This window comes from Phoenix dactylifera, chromosome 8 (assembly GCF_051530095.1).
Source record: "Phoenix dactylifera cultivar Ajwa chromosome 8, Ajwa_hap1_PhDact_Kaust_v1.1, whole genome shotgun sequence".
Classification (NCBI taxonomy): domain Eukaryota; kingdom Viridiplantae; phylum Streptophyta; class Magnoliopsida; order Arecales; family Arecaceae; genus Phoenix; species Phoenix dactylifera.
In genome coordinates, this window is record NC_143197.1 from 26,617,321 (window position 1) to 26,635,411 (window position 18,091).

At 37.8% G+C, this 18,091-nt stretch overlaps 2 protein-coding genes across 3 annotated transcripts; one reads left to right on the plus strand and one right to left on the minus strand.

Annotated features, from left to right (window-relative positions):
- Positions 1-1,679: 1,679 nt before the first annotated feature.
- LOC103709066 (uncharacterized) lies at positions 1,680-8,777 on the minus strand. Of its 2 annotated transcripts, none has more exons than XM_039124823.3 (10): positions 8,430-8,777; positions 7,066-7,239; positions 6,866-6,974; positions 4,669-4,781; positions 2,908-2,976; positions 2,621-2,736; positions 2,470-2,524; positions 2,237-2,357; positions 2,018-2,160; positions 1,680-1,915 (listed from the first exon to the last, which is right to left on the minus strand). In XM_039124823.3, the coding sequence occupies exons 2-10, from the start codon at positions 7,207-7,209 to the stop codon at positions 1,814-1,816; spliced, it is 972 nt and encodes a 323-aa protein (XP_038980751.2). In that variant the 5' UTR covers positions 7,210-7,239; positions 8,430-8,777; the 3' UTR covers positions 1,680-1,813. The 2 variants fall into 2 exon arrangements, with proteins under 2 accessions (XP_038980751.2, XP_038980752.2); XM_039124824.3 differs by having other exon boundaries at positions 2,018-2,144; positions 8,430-8,742.
- A 1,378-nt stretch (positions 8,778-10,155) lies between these two features.
- On the plus strand, positions 10,156-16,465 carry LOC103709067 (GDSL esterase/lipase At1g71250-like). The gene is made up of 5 exons (XM_026805384.4): positions 10,156-11,111; positions 11,256-11,647; positions 11,735-11,996; positions 12,947-13,211; positions 16,036-16,465. Exons 1-4 carry the CDS (start codon positions 10,850-10,852, stop codon positions 13,198-13,200), a joined length of 1,170 nt encoding a protein of 389 aa, XP_026661185.3. The 5' UTR covers positions 10,156-10,849; the 3' UTR covers positions 13,201-13,211; positions 16,036-16,465.
- The last annotated feature ends 1,626 nt before the right edge of the window (positions 16,466-18,091 follow it).

An 18,091-nucleotide genomic window follows, 5' to 3' on the forward strand; every position in this document is an offset into this window, starting at 1 on the left:
TTTTAGAATTTAGATTAGTTAAAGAATCTCAAATTTAAAATCTTTAGCTGCCATGCACATGTATTATAACTAGTACAACCAAGAGAGAGAGAACAAAAAATAACACCAAGAGCACACATCATAATACATATTTAAACAAGGAAAAGAAACTAAGAGAAATGGATCCAACTTGGGAGCAGAGGAAGAACTTAAGAGGGTTCGGTATAATCTTCAATCCAATTCATAGATATTTAGAACTCCATTGATTTAGGAATCTATAAAGTCCTGATATAGGAAGAGCATCGGAATCTCAATACATATTTAAAAATAAAATAAAGTTAATGGCAAATTTACCAAGACCATGGATGTGGTTGTGTTGCATGAGAATAAACATTTTATCATTAATGGACGTATGGCTGTTGGTTTCAAAGATTTCGAATTTTTTGCAACTACTAGTCGACAGACCAATAACAGGAGAGGAGGTAGATTCTTGTGTATGCTTATGAAAGTAGAGTTCTCAAAACTTTCAGAACTTGAATGCACCTAATGCAATTACAAAACAAAAAATATGAAATAATATAAATTATTAGTCCTATTAGCTTCATTGGCTTGCATTTCTAAAGAATTTTTTATATAATAAATTTCAAAACATAAATGCGCAAACCTTAACCCATTTAAGATGGAACTATCAATGGTTTTGGCAAAATATGATAGTAAATTAGTAACAGAAGTTGCTTAATTAATTAAAGAAATCTTATGATGTGGTTCTGGCACCTAAATTAAAAAAATCCCAACTACTTAAGAATCGTATAGAATCATTAACTGTTGAGTTTTTTGATCCTTGTAGAATATTTATGAGCTTCGATCATGTTACGAAATAGACACCCTACTGGCTTTGATATAGGCTAGATGCTGTTGGATTTGGATCAGAATACACTTCAAATTGATTTCAACATATTATTTGTGTTTAATGCATATAATTTATCCAAATAGTGGTGAACATAAAGGACATTAACAGAAATAAGATCCGTAGGAATCCCCAGGCACTGTTGAAAGAGGAAGAATTTCAATGCTTCTAATTGTGTGGGTCCCTTGAAAACATAATACTGAAAAGTGAACCTAAATCAATCTTTCATGTAATGAAATCAAGAATATCTTTCTCTCTCAGACACAATTCTGATGAAAATGTAGGTTAGGATTTAGAATCAGAAGGAGCATGGTTTGATCTATATGAATCTGAACTTGAATTTGAGGTTTGTTTTTTGGCTTTGAAACTTAAGCCTGCTTATAATATTAGCCGTGTTGAAAAATTGACGATCTAAACCAACAAAAAAAAATATAGCCATCAGCAAGAAGAAAAGAAAAGGAGAGACATGAAGAAAATCTGGACCAGAGATGCGGGCCCAAAGTGCTTAACCAATTGTAGAATGAATCTGTTCTTGCTTTGCCTAAAACTAACCTATTCATAGCTCTACCACAGGTATGGCCATCCATAGCTGAATTTCATTTCTCCTGTTATCAACCAAAGCCAAGTTTGTTTAATAATGCCTCAAAACATATGATTCTTCTACTCAACATTCAAAATATTCTTCTTCTTTTTTTATATGTGGATCCAACTGGGAGATTCTTCCCTTTTTTTATTGAAGCTCATAGAGATTCAAAGTTAAGATCCTTTATCTGTTGTCAATATACACAGAGAGGGAGAAAAGTAAGTCATTAGGCAATTGTTGTTGATGTATGGTATATTTATGTAAATACAACATCAATCAATTTTACAAATACAAGATCACCAGAAAATATAAAGAACCAATAACAGTTTCCAAAGATGAAAACTCTACCTACTTAATATTTTGTATGCAGGCAAGTCTTGAATGCTGGAGATATGCTCCAGCACAATCTCTTGCTCTAATTGTGTTCTTGTGGACTTCAGAACCTCCTGGAATTAAAAAAAATGCAAAGAATGAAGATTGGGAAAGCATGATCCAAGGAAACAAAAATAAGAACCATAAAAATCAAACACAAGATTGTGGGTATTTACATTAAATTCCATGTAAGTAGCTCGTCTTGCCAGCCACTGTGCATCCAACATCTGAAAGGCGACACAGTAAAGATTATCAAATGCCATCTCATCTTCTCCAAGCAGTTCCAGAAAGCGAGCTCCAACTCTGGAAGTTAGTTTGTCTGTCAGAGAGGCCAGACTGCATCAGTGCCAATCATCTTGGCATATCTGCCAGTTTACAGTTTGTTTTACAATTACCTGACTGCAGCTCCAGCATTTGTACCAGCGTAAAGGATATATTGATTCCAGCTATAGCAAATGGATACTCCCATACAGCTCTTGTTCCGTTTTGTTTGTGTAGCAGTTTATGGAACGAATCCTGCATAAGAAAATACTGAATTTTCAGGATTCCTGGTGTATGGCTTGTCATATTCCCCTTGGTGGGAACCTGATTGATTCATATTAAGTCATCAACAAGGAAAAGGAGTTACCGGGTAGTTTTTCGCAAAATAGATTAGGTTCTCCAGTGATATAAATCCACCGCCCCTAAAAGCAAATAGTTGACAAAAATTATATTAAACAAGCAATGTCCATTGATCCCAGCAGAAGATTGTCATTCCTTGTGCACTAAGTGATACACACCTGACATCTGTTGATGGGTCAGAACCCTGCCAGCCCATCTCCTTCCATAAATCTGATTTAAGAGGAGGAATTTCGCGATTAGGATAAGCCAACCGCCAAAGCTGTTTCAGGGCATCCTGCAATAAAATAACAATGCCAACTTAAATGCATTCCGTTTCAGATTGATTCTGGCAGTCGCCAGTAAGAGTAATTAAAGTTAACCAATATATCCTATTTGCAATTGGAAAGAGATATTCGCAAGCAACTTGATGAAGTGCATCATCATTGAGTCTAGAAAGGGGGAGTACCTGATGATCTACTCGGGAAATATCAAATGGGATCTCGAACCTCTGCCTTAAATTTTTTAATCTTTCTTCCTACAAGATCAGAAAGTACAAAAAAATATCATCAGAACAGCAAGCAATATGATAAAATATATTATCACATTTTAAAATTCAAATTGTAAAGAAGTCATTCTATGCAACAAATAAAAAATAGCATCATATCAACACAATCATGAAAACAGCAGAATATTGAAGAAAAATAAACTTCATAAATAACATATTGTGTGGTAACTCCCCCATTAAAGCACCATATACCAATATTTAAACAATAAAAAAAGGGAAATTAAGCACCATTTCTAAATTCAAAAAAAAAAACAAAGCTGAAACGTTCAGCAACAAAGGTACAATTCCATTTTCCTAGCTAAGTAAGTGCCGGTCCATTAGTTAAAAGAAATGTGCACTATTAAACTCAAGTGCACATAAGAAAAATTTCCAGGCTGGAACTTTTAGGTTGAAAAGATACATTTTTATTTTGTCAAACAAAGTATTCTTAACTTAAGGAATGTGTGCTACAAAAAGATGATATAGTCAACACCAAAAGAAACTTGAATGAGAAAAAAGGCATACCTCTATTAGTCAGTGGGCCCAGCAAGCTAATAGAAAACCCAAAAAGGCCAAGGATGTTTAAATGTAGAGCTGAGTGGAGAAAGGAAAAGGAATTGACTACAAACCTATTCTCCAATGTTTTATTGAGAACAGAGTAAAATAAACTGGGGAAACATGATGAGCTTTATTTTTTTTCCACATACTAAAATTTTTTCCTCCACAACAAGGTACGGTCTTGGCTGTATAAGGTTTTGAAGAGTAGGGGAAAAAACTGGAATACAGAAAAAGAAAAAAGATAAGAAAAGAAAACCAAAAAATGGAAATCATGTAATATTTGGTTCATTACACATATATTAAGTTAAAGAGAAACTAACTCTCTTTATTTGTTGAAAGGAAAGTAAAAGATAACATGGATCAATTTCTATCTATTACCGTAGCATATTGGAAGAATAGCCATTACATTTCTGATTGTATAGGGAGTGGATCATATTGCTTGAATTTGAGGTATACAAAATTTGTTTTTATGACCGAAAAGCAATCATCCTCCAATCATGCACAAAAAAGATAAACTACCATAACCATAAATCTAGCCATCAAAAACTGAATATACATGATGTTGCCCAAAAGATTCTAATAACAACATAAAAGCAATAGCCATAGCATGTCTCTCTTGTAAGAAGAATTGAAGAAATTTTTCTAACAATGATAACTAGGGGAGAGCCGCATTAAATACACCACCGATGACATAGATATACAGTGGATAAGGGCTGTCTTATTTGTCACTTTTTGAGGCAGGGATATGAGCATGTAAAATCTTCAGCATACCTGTCAACGGCTAAGCAATGGTACCCCTTGACTGACCATAATAACTTTAGAATATTCATAGCATTGGATAATTATTGTCATTGAATTATTCTACTTAAAAATATCTACTGTTAACATTGAGTAAGTACAAAAAGCAAACAATTCAGTGCCATACTTCTGATATCATCAGTTACACTAACACAAAGTAATATGCACATTTTCCAACAGAAAATGACAACGGAAGACTCCATAAAGAACGACACTTTGAGCTTGGGTAAACTGAAAACCGATTCAGAGATACTTGGTGGCATTGGTCACTGAGCATAGAAATTTATTAAAACAAAAAAGCGACTACAGACAACTCATAAGTTCTACCTGTAAAGGACTAAGATATATAGGAACATTTTTCTCATTGTGCCTATTTTGACTGATTGAAGAATGACAGAAAAGCCTCCGTAAGAATGATCCAAATCCAATGAAGATATTTGCTACAAAAGCAAAAAGGGTTATCAACATCATTTACAGTGTATAAATTGAAAGCGAATGTTAAAAGAGTAGCTTAAAGAAAGAGATCCTTCAAGTCAGAAATATCTAATTACAAATTCAATGAGAAAGGAGTAGCAAAATCTCTCCTTGCTTATGATAAAATAGGGGATGAATCCTCTCCATTCTTTGAGATTACTAAAAAGTACAGGAAACCAATTAAAATGTGAGCTAATAAATGCTAGTCCCAGCATAAGTAATTGAAGCAAAATAGGAGTTATCACATCAAGACAAAAGTAAGACCCATGACAAATTCAATGGGCATAGGTACTGCAAAATCCAACTCGGCATAAAATAATAAATGCACTCATAATATTCGAGAGTTCATGTTCTTAAATATCACATGATCACAACTTAAGAAAGTTCCATGACATGAAATATACAGCTCACACTTCTCAATTCAATGCAGAGCTTGCAAATCTATTTACTTATAAATCAGAGTTAAACTTGCTTCCTCTGATATCCGACATGTTGCCATACATAGAAAAAACTGATCATTAGTTATCGCTGGCTATGAATGACCGACAAGTCCAAGATTCATTTTTAATGGATTATACAAAAGATCATATCATTTGAAATTCCACAGCAGGCAGGTAGATGAAACGTCATGGCCAACACATACCTGGGAGTACAATAAAAGACACATGCAAATGTTCTACTATGGGACTCTTGTCAAGATAAAATTTTCTTAGGTTTTTGAGTTTTGTCTTGCTTAAGATATAGTCGGTGAAAATTTCAGTTTACAACAACATTGTGTACCATAAAACTCTACACGTATTTTTTACTTAAGATGTGTCTGATATGTATTACTGTTTAGGATGTCCTTCAATTAAGACAACGGCAAAACCAACTCATATTTCTGCAAATAATATGAGCCGCCCGTCAATAATTTAAAGTTGCATGGTGTAACTGCAATCTAGTGCAAACCACTTCTCCAATATGAACAGAAGTAAAGATTGACTATGAGATTCCAGAAAATATTAGCTAAAACAGAGGCTAACAAGAGACTAATCAAAAGGTATAGATGATATCACATCCAATGAAATGTACTCTTGACCACCAATAATTAGATGTAGTCCTTGTGTTTCTACAATTCTTTGAGCTTCCAACCTTCCCCCCTGCTATCATCATGTTATTAAACTTTATTGTTCTAAAATGTAAGTCATATCACCTATCAGGTTATCACATCAGAGTATTCATTATATTTGCATTAGTAACAATTACATCAGTTCCATATGTAGTCAATACCAGACAGACATTTAACTTTAGATGTCATTCTTAACACCTACAAGCAGAAATTGTCATATTTGAAATTTGCATAGTGCACAATACACACAAATAACCATGGTATGCCGTACTGTACCGAATCGAACGGTACCGGATGTACCATATCATACCAGTTTGGTACCGGTATCAGTACGGACAACATACCGACCCTCGGTACGTCAAAAAAAAAAATTGCGTACCATACCGTACCGACACTATGCTGTGTGGCACCGGTACGCGGTCCGGTACCAGTACGGCGAACCTTGCAAATAACAGAACAAATATATCAAAAAGAAAAGTTACCAATCTTCCCCCCCTGCAATCATCATGTTGTTAAACTTTATAGCTCTAAAATGTAAGTCATATCGCCTATTAGGTTATCACATCAGAGTATTCATTATATTCGCATTAGTAACAATTACGTCAGTTCCATATGTAGTCAATACCAGTCAGACATTTAACTTTAGATCTCATTCTTAACACCTACAAGCAGAAATTGTCATATTTGAAATTTTCATAGTGCACAATACACACAAATAACAGAACAAATGTCAAAAAGAAAAGTTTGGATCATGGAAGTCCCAGTGAAATAATGAACTATGACTTGTTATTCTTTTGGGTTGTTCCAAGTATATACATGAAACAATTTCATCTAGCATAAACAAATAGCTATGTCAATGTATCAGGTGGATACCAGCAGAAGTGATCATATAAAATGCTAAATATAGACTAAATATGAAGAGGTATGCTTTATGATAATTACCAATCCTCCTTGCCGATTGAGCAATGAAGTGTGACACGTGATATGCCCATTGGAGGCACTCCTGCTTCTTGTCATCCCAGAAGTCTTGCTGGCCTCTGCAGCTATCTCCCTATGAACAACACAGCAAGCGTAACAGGACAATAATGAGAAATTAAATCTAAGTAAAAATCAGTGTTTTTAATTCAGCAGAAACAATATACCCCCTCAATGTAGCTCTCGTCATTATCGTGTTCTGCCAGAAGAGGTTGTCTTAGGGCATCCGATTCTGATTTGTCCATACTTTCATTTTTCCTTTCATCAATATCACCACAATTGAGCTGTTTTCTGACAGTTCTTGCAGCCATTATGCCAGCCTACTTGACTCCTTATCACAGCTGCTACATAAAAAGTAAACACTATGTAAACATGCAAGACATCAACTTCATACTTCATACACCCTCAGGTCCATTCTATATGTGTATAACATCTTAGCTAAGCCAAAATTCCCAAGTGGTTGAACCGTTGAAAAAATCAATGATCTTCATAGCTAGTACATTTCCAAATATAAAGGTATCCAAAACTGAGTTACAAAATTGTAAGGAAATAACAAGTAAGAGGACATCCATGATACATACCTTGGAGCGATAATAAATGCATAAGACTCGAATTGGTATAGTGAGTACTGTACATGGTCGCATCAATGTCAACCAAGCAGCATATATCATATTTTGATCAAACTTAGAACCTTTCTCAACAAGGCACTAAAAGAGTACATAATATCCAATCACTCCCTTCTCACTAAACAAATTTCCATCAATCCCATGCCTTGTGAATAGTCATCCACGTCATACATTTATACAAACAAAACATGTCAAACAGTTCCAAGTACCTCATCAACCATAACCATAATTCTGTCCTCATAATTTTTCGAAAGCAACATGACCAAAAAAATGTAACTCTCCAAGTAACTTTTGGAGCTATTGATGTGGATGGGCTTGATGAGGGATTTGGAGGTCTGGAGGAGAGTAGTGTTCTTACTGTCGTCAGTTAAAATATTCCCATGTCTAAAGTGGAAAATTATATGCTCCATCACTTTTAGTTCCAACAAATAACTATCAATTTATACACTACCTTTATAAGAAAAACATGTCCTAAATCTAATGAATGTACTATTAGATTCATCCCCTGCTTCAAATGACAAAGTCAGGATCAAATACTCACATAATATATGATTAATCTATCCGCTTTACTATGGTTATTCCCAATAGTTCCGTTCTTTCTTTTCCTAATCGATTGCTTTAAGCGAAGATCAAATAGCAAAAAAAATTGAAGAAATTAGTAAATACAAGCCTTCGTAAATCCCGGATAACCCCAAAAAAGCACCAAATAACCACAAAAGAAGCACAATTGACGTCAGGCCCACGGAATTCGATCGTTTCTGTTCACATTACTAATCAAAACCACAACATAAATAGGAAATCGGACACAACCTACCATGAAATGATTGCAGAAAAAAAAAGGGGGGGGGGGGGGGGGGGGGGGGGGGGGGGGGGGGGTCAAAAGAATTGACGGAGAGAAACAAAACCTCGCAAACCAAATTCTGGGAAGCGGAGAGCGACCCAATAGACCGTCGGAACCAACAACGAATGTTTTACGTCAATTATTTGAGAGCTTCCGACGTCGAGGGTCAAGCAGGCGGGGAAGCGCACCTTTCCCCATCGGGGAAAAGAACGGGAGAAGAGAGCAGCAGCCGCTGGCGGACCGTTGCTATGGACTGGTTTCTTGGACCCCCTCCGTGGACGCCCGGCTGCCTGGAGAGACCGGGGGCGGGTCTGGCCACAATAGACCGGGAGGATTTACCTTTGCTTGCTACGGCTGGAGAAATTTCGGCCGACATCGGTCATGTGGCGGAATTGCGGTTATTTTATCGTTCTTTACCATTGCACGGTCGCCCGTTCCATTCATATACGAGCTCTCTGCACCATCTTACGGCGAAAGACTTTTAGGTGTTGTTTGAGACACCCGCCTGGGGTGCGGGCTGCTTGCGCTGTCCTTCGATACATGTAAATAGTGTTATAGACTAGTTCGATTATTTTGAAGAATAATTCGACCATAGTTATCGGATAAATTTAAAGGGGGCCAAGTAATGGGAGCACCGATCATCTCCTAATCTGAAATATAGGAATGATGATGAAGAATGAGGTGGCCTTCAAGACCAAACATATATTTAGAGAAAGAAATCAATGGGGCGATCAACTGAGTGGCTGCCTACGTAGCTCACCACTCAAGGTATATCATTTGGTTAGGAGAGAAAGAAAGCTGCCACTGTCGCGAGCTAGTATATTTTGATTTTATTAGATGCATTTGTATACCCACTTAATGGAAAATCCGCCTAAGCAAAAAAAAAAAAAAAACTTTACGGTGGCCGGCGGAATTCATCAAGGAGCAATAATTTTTCTTCTTTTAGTCGGCACCCAATATCAGATGAAGACAGTGCAATCAATTTCTGCCACGAGCGCCAGCAGTACGAAATTTTGGCTGGATATGAAAGACTGGTTATAACCCAAAATTGCTACATTTGTGTGAAAAATAGTATGGAGTCGACTCCTATATTCTGAAATCTGGGGATAGACCGCCTATCATACTTTGAATCACTGTGATTTGTGCAATAATGTTAAAAAATCTCTCTCTCATCTTATTCTGGACTGCGAATTGATGACCCATATCTTGGGATAGACCCCCTATCATAGTTACCATTCCAACTTTCTCTATTGATGATTTTCTTTAGAATATTAAAAGGAAATCTTTTAGAGGTAACCAAAGTTATGAGGCTATTTTGATGTCATACATTGCTTACAAATTTGGTTGGCCAAGAACGTTCTCATTTTCCAAAGTATTTTTTTAAGCTACAAAATGATCCTCATGAAAACATCCATCCTAGCCTAGGAGTACATCCATGCGGCTGGCCCGAAGGATGTTTGATAGCAAGAAAAAACTATGGCTTTTATCCTGCATACTATATGCTTTTTTAAATGATTTATTTCTCTAGGAGCCACCATCTTCTTATTTTCTTCATGCCAATGTTTAAAATAGAGGTGATTTTGGTGCGCTAGCTTCATAATCAGAAATGCTAATGTTGCACTGGCAGCAGCAAATTATGTCAAATTTTTTGAAACGGTACTTTCCATAGTTGAGTTGAGTGCAGCATGAGAGGGTTAGTGTGTGCCACAAAATGTCTGAAAATTTCTCATATTATTATGAGGCACTGATTAACAATGGTTAGGCGGTTGCCAAGTAAATCTGCTACAGACTACGTTCTATCCCAGAATTGTTACATAATAGAGGCAATGTTACTTTTGTATGAGGTAACATATATTTATAGATAAGCTAACGATGGTGCAGAGTAGATAACAACTTATGTGGTCAATCACATGGAGACTTATGTATGAAGGCCCTGATCCATATCCATACACATATTTTAAAAATTGAATTTAAAAATAATGATATTTAGCTGAATGAATAGGGAATATGTCAAATAATAATTTATATTTTCATTGCTAATACTTCGGATACAAATCCTACAAAGATGGGTAAAAAGTGCTTATGATAACTCGGCACGCGCCACCCTTTATTTTTTTTTATTGGAAAGAGAGTTTATTTGGCAACTAAAATATGAATTTGCTTGGGTCCGCATAAAACTAATTTAACACTTGCTTGACTCAATACTGTATGATATTATTGTGTTGATGGTGAATTAGTTTGTCATCTCGTGATAAGTGTTTGATCCGATCAAATCTCCATTCACAACGTAATCAGGCTAATATGACTACGGGACCAAGAATCATACCGGAATTCTTTTAAAGACCTCCAGACACGCAATTTGACGGCTAGAATTCGTAAATTTCCACGATCCAATCGTCCCCCGTTTCAAAGAACATTTCCCTCCAAAAAAAAAAATTAAAAATCGATAGAGAGAGAGAGAGAGAGAGAGAGTGCGCGCGAGGGATGGGACGAAAGCTTCTTCTTCTTGCTCTGGTCTTCGTTCTGGTTTTCTTCGGTAGAATCTTTCCCAGAGAAACTCCGGGAGCCGCGGCGGCGGCCGAGGTGGCGGCGGCGGATGCCGCATCTCCGGCGACCGCCCTCTTCGTGCTGGGCGACTCCTCCGTCAATTGTGGCGACAACACCTTCTTCTACCCCCTCCTACCTCTCAACTTCTCCTCCACCTTCTGCAACGGCTCCCACCACCGTCTCCTCCCCGATCTCATCGGTACCCCGATCCTTCTTTAATTTACTCCTTTCCAAGCTTTCTTGATGGAGAACCCCCAAGATTTGATCTCATCGCGAGAAATTAGCGTTTTCTTTTCCCCAAGAAATGGGACTGATTCGAAGCTTTCCGATCCGGGTGTTGCAGCGGAGCGGATGGGGCTGCCGCCAGTCCCGCCGTTCTACGGCCTGAACGGGACGGCGGCGGCGATGATGCGCGGCGTCAACTTCGGTTCGACCCCGGCGACGATCCTCTCCGGCGTCCTCGCCGGCTGGCGGGCCGGATACGACCGTTTCATCTTCCAGAGCCTCAGCCAGCAGGTCCGCCATGTGTTCGAGACCCTCCAGGTCCTCCAGCTCGAGCTCGGCGCCTCCGCCGCCCGCCGCGCCGCCTCCTCCGCCCTCTTCCTCCTCTCCTTCGGCAAGGACGACTACGCCGCCCTCTTCTCCCGCGGCTCCGAATCCGACCGCCTTGCCCCCAAGTACGGACGGCGCGGATTCGCCCGCCTCCTCATCTCCCGGCTCATCCAGGCCATCAAGGCAACAATCCCCTCTGTCCCTCGCTCTTTTATGTTGTACATCTGATGGATGGCTGTGATTTGAGGTGATGTCGATCGGATGGTGTAGGATCTTTACGACGCGGATGTGAGGAGGGTGGCGGTGATGGGGGTGGGGCCGCTAGGATGCGCGCCGCGGATCGTGTGGGAGGGGATGTACGGCTTGGACGGACGGGATTGCGTCGAGGAGGTGAACGAGATCGTCGCGGAGTACAACGCGAATCTCTCCGCGCGGCTTCTGACTCTGAATTCGGAGCTGGCCGGCGCCGAGATCGTGTTCTGTGATGTATATGGCGGGATGATGGAGATCATCGCCAACCCACTGATCTATGGTACCCACTTTTGGCTCTTTTCGGCGCCACTCCCTTTGCGTCATCCTCTAAATCCTCTTTTAAGTTTAAGCCATTAGCCATGTTACTAATGTTCTTCTGTATTGCTTTAATGAGCTCCAGTAATAGTAAGTTCGGTGGTGTTATTTTGCCCTATAATATACTACCATTTGATGGTTTGCATAATCGTCTGGTTATGATATTAAATTGGCATATAATGTAGGAAAATAAACCAAGGCACTTGTGTGGATGAGGAGAGAAGGAAATGCCAGGCAAGAAGGGTGTTAGAAACCATAATCTTGAGTCTTTTTAAGATCAATGACTATTCAAATGACGACTTCTAGTATGTTTTGAATCTTTGTATGTCGCTCAACCTTTTTCTTTCCTCTGCATCTCTTGAGCTTGATTTGAAAGCATGCAACTTTGTCATGCAGTCTTGATAGCCTTCTTTTAGATGATGAACAGACCCAGGGAGAAAAACGAAAACGAAAAACAGTTATGGAATGATGAAAAGGTCTCATTTCCATCTGAACTTGCTGTAGTTTATAACTTTCCCCCCTTGCTCTAATGATTTACAATTCTTTTATTAAATAGGCATTAAGCAACATGAGAGGGCTTCTTCTTCAGCATCTTATTTTGATGAGAATTAATCAGTAAAAGCTAAAACCAAAAATTCTGGCTTTCTGAACCATAACTGTTAAGACTTCATGGTGCTGCATACCTCTTTAAAAACCACCTATGTACGGTCTATGTATGAGCAATGACTATGGCAACTTGACGGCTTAGAAATCTTTTGTCTTAATCCCCACCACCAATAACGAGTGCATTGCAACCAATGTGGTTTGGCAGCTGGGATAGTCAAATTGTGGTGAATTATGTATTATCATGATTTATGCTCTCTCTTTTTTTGGGCTAAAGTTTCTAACCTTGACAAATATATGCAACTCGATCAGGTTTCAAAAATGTAAGGGATGCATGCTGTGGGGTGGGTCGGTTTGGGGGGATGATAGGGTGCTTGGCCCAGGAGATGGCATGCACGGAGCCCAGTAGTCATGTATGGTGGGACCTCTACAGCACCACCGAGTCGGTTAACTCTTTGCTTGCCAACTGGTCATGGTCACGGTCACCATCTTCTGAATCTCACGTGCAACTCTGCAAACCTATAGCCTTGCAAGAGCTAGCATCCATGTCTGATAGCCCAGCTTGAAGCTCTTTAAGGTAATACTTGTTCGCTTGCTACAAATGCTGTATATATCATGCATTTTACCTTATTCTTACTGCTATATATTATCCTTGTGACAAGAAAATGTGAGAATTCTTTGGTGGTTTGGTAAGAAAGAGGGGGGGGGATAGAAAATGTTTTGTGTTCATAAGAATGGGATCGACAAAAATGTAGTAGATGGGGCCATTAGGTTTGGAAAAATAGATATACTTAGCACCCACACATCCCACAACTTATTAAATAAAACCTGATAAATTGGACTTGGATGAGTAGTCCTTATATTGGGAATGAGCAGAGAGTTACTTAGATTAACCCACCTGTTGTACACCATCTCGCTAATCTGGAAGTATGGCAGCTCTCTTTGTTTTCTGATTTAGAACTTTAAGGGATAAGCTAGTACAGTGATTTGGAGAGCAGGGTGCACCAACCTATTGCTTATTTTTATACAGAGGTTACCCAAGAACTTAGTTGGGGCGATGCCCTCCTATGGAAGGAGAGTGTCCCTATAGAGCTGTTAGGCCATTTTCGGCTTACAAATCATTTTATAAAAGAACCTGGAACAAGTTACTTTTAATGTTATTTAGAAAGCCACGAGGACAGGAGTGAGGTGAAAATGCTTACTCCGGCTAATCCAATCTATGGAATATATATCAATTTTGTACTATTATAGCATCGACATTCACATGCGGGTAGTATCAAATCATATATAAGCTTAAAATATGAATGAAAAATAGAGCAAAAGAGTGTGCATTTCTCTCTGCAACTTCTTGTTGTTGGGGGGGGTGGGGGGGTGGGGGGGTGGTTGGTGCTGACACTTGAATACATGCTCATCATAATATCAATGTGTGTTGGCTCCATTTAATTCTTCCTGTAGATGGTAACATCAACTTGGATAATCATGCTTTTGCTTTCTCTACCTGTGAAAGGCAAACTATTCTCACTCCCACAACTTAGAATTTTATGTGCTAATTACTAACAAATCTATAAGTATGTCAACACAATTAGTAAAGAAAATATTTCACCTGCATGAGCCTTAGCTTAAGATTAGGTACTGAAATGTATTAATTTGTAAAAACATCATAGTAGCCGGTGCAAGAATACTTCTTTTCTCATACTAGTGGCAAAGTTTTTCTTTCTATCAGCAGCTTCAATTGCTAAATTACATAAACCAAACTAAAAATTATTCCTTCACTGAATATTAAGGAGATGATTCTCTTGCCCGACTATCCCAATTAGTTTTGATGGTGATGAACAGAACAATCAGTACTCATGCTACCAATGTACACAGCATTCCAATCCAAATACCCTGAAAAATTAGGAAAACAAAATCCAACTACATATATGAAAGCAAACAAGAAAAATGCTGTTCTATATGACACAGGAAAGTCTTGCCAAGCACTTCCTCAATTCTAGGGGAAACAAAATCAGTATGGTTTTCCACACCTAGGAAACACTTAAAATTAACAAATTCATCAAAATTCTTATTTTCCAGTAAACTATAAATTATGTTTTGAACCAAAATGATGATAGAAAGAAAACAAAGGAAGAAAGAGAGGATGAAATCTTGGCAATGTATATTTCAAGTAACTAACCAGTTGAATAGGATAGCTTGGATTCACATATCATGACTTTGTGGTCATGAAATTCTTGCATTCTTAAACTAGGTGACATTTCTAGTAGATTCTGACAATCACTGTTGGATTGGCTTCTTAAAAAGCCCTAAAAATGCAAGAGTGTAATGTTTCTCTTAGTTTATCAACATCGTGCATTTTAGATGTCTGATTAGTCAGTTCAACTGGTATATATGCTTTCGTACAGTGAATGAGGTGCAATGCTATGACCTCCAAATATGAGTGTATTGACTACCTTCATTTACCTTAATATCTTTTGTATATTTACTTGTACATGAAGTAATAGTATACTAATTACGTAGATGATAGATCTTTGAAGGTCTGGTAAACCATATGTGAGATCCTAGTTACTCATCCATGCACCTCTAAGGTCGGATATTGGTGGCTACTAGATGACTATTATAAAAGATGGCTGCTTCATCAAAAGATACCAGTACATCTTTCTTTCACTTCAGACTAGTTACTTGCTATGACAACAGTTAAGTAACCTTTTTACAAGCCAAATGAATGGGCTGTTACAAGCTTCCACAACAACCTTCACTAACCTTTTTCATTTTCGTGCTCTACAGTAACCGGCCAGTTGAAACTCAAAAGGACTTCTCTAAGTTTGAAATTGTTAAACCTCAAAAGTTCATTGCGGTTTCAGCTTTAATGAATCTAAAAACTTTGCGACTATTTAAGGCATATTTAAGGCATCAATGAATAATCTACTCATTGATCGAACCGAAAAAATAGTGGTAGATGTATACCTGAGGGAATTGGCTGAATGGTGTTTGGCAAGACCAAGATTGTTGTTGGCTAATTTAAATTGTTTTTAAATTTAGCACTTCAATTAGTCCAAACACTGCTTGTGTTATTACACGTTAATCTGAAATTATTTTACTCTAGTGGTCATCTAAGCCAAAAGTAGGAGAAACAGCTAAAATTTTATACAAAAACAAGAAATAGATAAGATTTAGACATAGAAAGAGAAATTTTAGAAGGCAATGGAATATCATATCATGAGTTGCTTTCATTTTCATACAAATGATTACTTTTTGCAAATCTTCAAGAGGAGCAACAAGGTGGAGTAGAAGTAGTACAGATCTTCTTATAGTTTTCTCAACACAAGTATGATAATAGAGACTCAAAGTTATGCTTGAATATGAAAGGGCATTGCTTCTAATGCTAGCCTGCTTGATTTTGCAAGCCAATTTGCAATGACAGGAAACGAGAATCATCATGGAGATGGTAGAAGATAATCATGAATCCTGTGAAGATGGTAATTTGGCAAAATACGATAGAGTCCTTTTCAGAAAATATTGCCCAGGTAAATAATGGGGTTATGGCGAAAGCTATCTTTCCTTTTGCCTTCGAACATAAATGTTTTACCATTACATTTTCATACCAAGTTAAAACACATGGCCTAGTATACAGTTGAGTCCAAGTTTAACGTACAAAAGTTGAGGAAGCTGGTTCAAGGAACGTTGACCATCCTTTTTTCCCCTCTAATTCTCTACTCTGTTTCTGAAAGATGGGAAGGCACCAAACTATTAGTCTATCATGAAAATGGTGCAATTCCTTGGTGATCCCATGATAATGTTGCACAAGCTGCCATAAACAAGGTGTTAATTTCACCATATTCTCAGTTCGTAGCATATGTAAATTAACAACATGCCTGTATGTAATTTCAAAGGCCAAATAAAAGGCATTAGAAAAACAGCAACAGCAAGTCCGTTCATCAATAATTGATTTGTTTTTTCTTCAACAATATCTATGAAATCCTTTTAAAGTTTCACTAGTTTTAACATACCTACTAAAAGTAGAGAATGATAAAACAAATTTATCAAAATTCTGTTTGAGCTAATTTTAGTCTTTTCATTTCATTTACAGCAATTTCCTGGCTTCATCACTTTCATCCCAAAAACTATCCCAAAAAATCAAATAAACAAATAAAACCCTAATAACCATATAGGGCCGTAATCAAATCTTAAGTTCAAAAATCGTAGATTTCAATTCAAGGACCAATGTAAGACTGAGGTAAAACTTAGTACCCTTTAGTGCAAATTGACTCTCAAAATTCTTTCAAGCCCATCAAGTTTCCTAGTCTCTAGTAAAATCCTTGATTATTGTAATAGTAATATATTTTTCAACAAAAGTATTTAAACTTCATATTCTATAATTACCTTTTGGGCAAAGAAGTGATTTTCCGAAGGAAATTATATTGTTGCTTCACAGTTGTTGGGGCATGTAGAACCAACAACTCCAAACTAGGTTTTATTTGCATTGCTTGAGAAGAATCAAGCAACACATCCCATGAATCATCCAAATAATCACATCTAACATCTGATAGATATAGCTCACATCATAAATCAGTCCTAACTCACCTCTTTTGACAACTTGATACATGGGTTATCTGCAAAGTTAACTTGAAAAGCAGAGAAAAGAATACAAATGGTGGTGGAGTTGTATCAAGGACCAAGCAATTGAATCATCATCTCATTCTATAGTTCATGAAGATACCAAGGGCCCAATAGAATTCGATAGCTTAGAATGGGAAGTCTAAGTGCTACCTTACTGTTTGAACCATAGTAATGAATAAGCCTACATGCCATATGGTCCACCATGTGCCAACAGAGGCATGTCTCCATGCACGGTGATGCCCAATTTTTTGTGTCACTGCAGTCGGTAACCCACACAACACAATGCAATCTTGTGAGGCTCAGCCAGGGTCCCTTAGATTCTCAGCCTCCAATTGCCTTGCCTTCTCCTCTACCACCGTTGGTCATAGGATGTGCTGAGACTGGGCCTTCAACTTCCCATGCCAGTCCTGTAGTGCTGACATCAACCCCACCACCAGATTTCCCTGCTACTTTGCTAGGGTCTTTTGATTCAGAGTTGCCAAAATATTAGAAGTTCTTGAAGGCATTAAAGCTGGTCTTGAAACCAAAATTTTTTATTATAGAAGCAAAATTAAGGGAAGCTTTAGGAGACTTATGGCTTGAAGCAAGCTAATTGAGAATTAACATTTGTTGGATAGGTGAGGGGGTAGGTCTTGAATAATTATTTGATCTTCTTGAATTGACTCGTGGACTTTCATTTACCAATTGGTTCCTATACTTTAGTTTGCCTGTAGCTACTCTATTCCTTAGTTATTTGATTGAGTTGAGATGGTAGAACTTCTAGTATGTTGATTTTTATCTATTGAATGGAACTTCTAGTATGTTGATTTTTATCTATTGAACTTGGAGCATTTTTTTTTTATT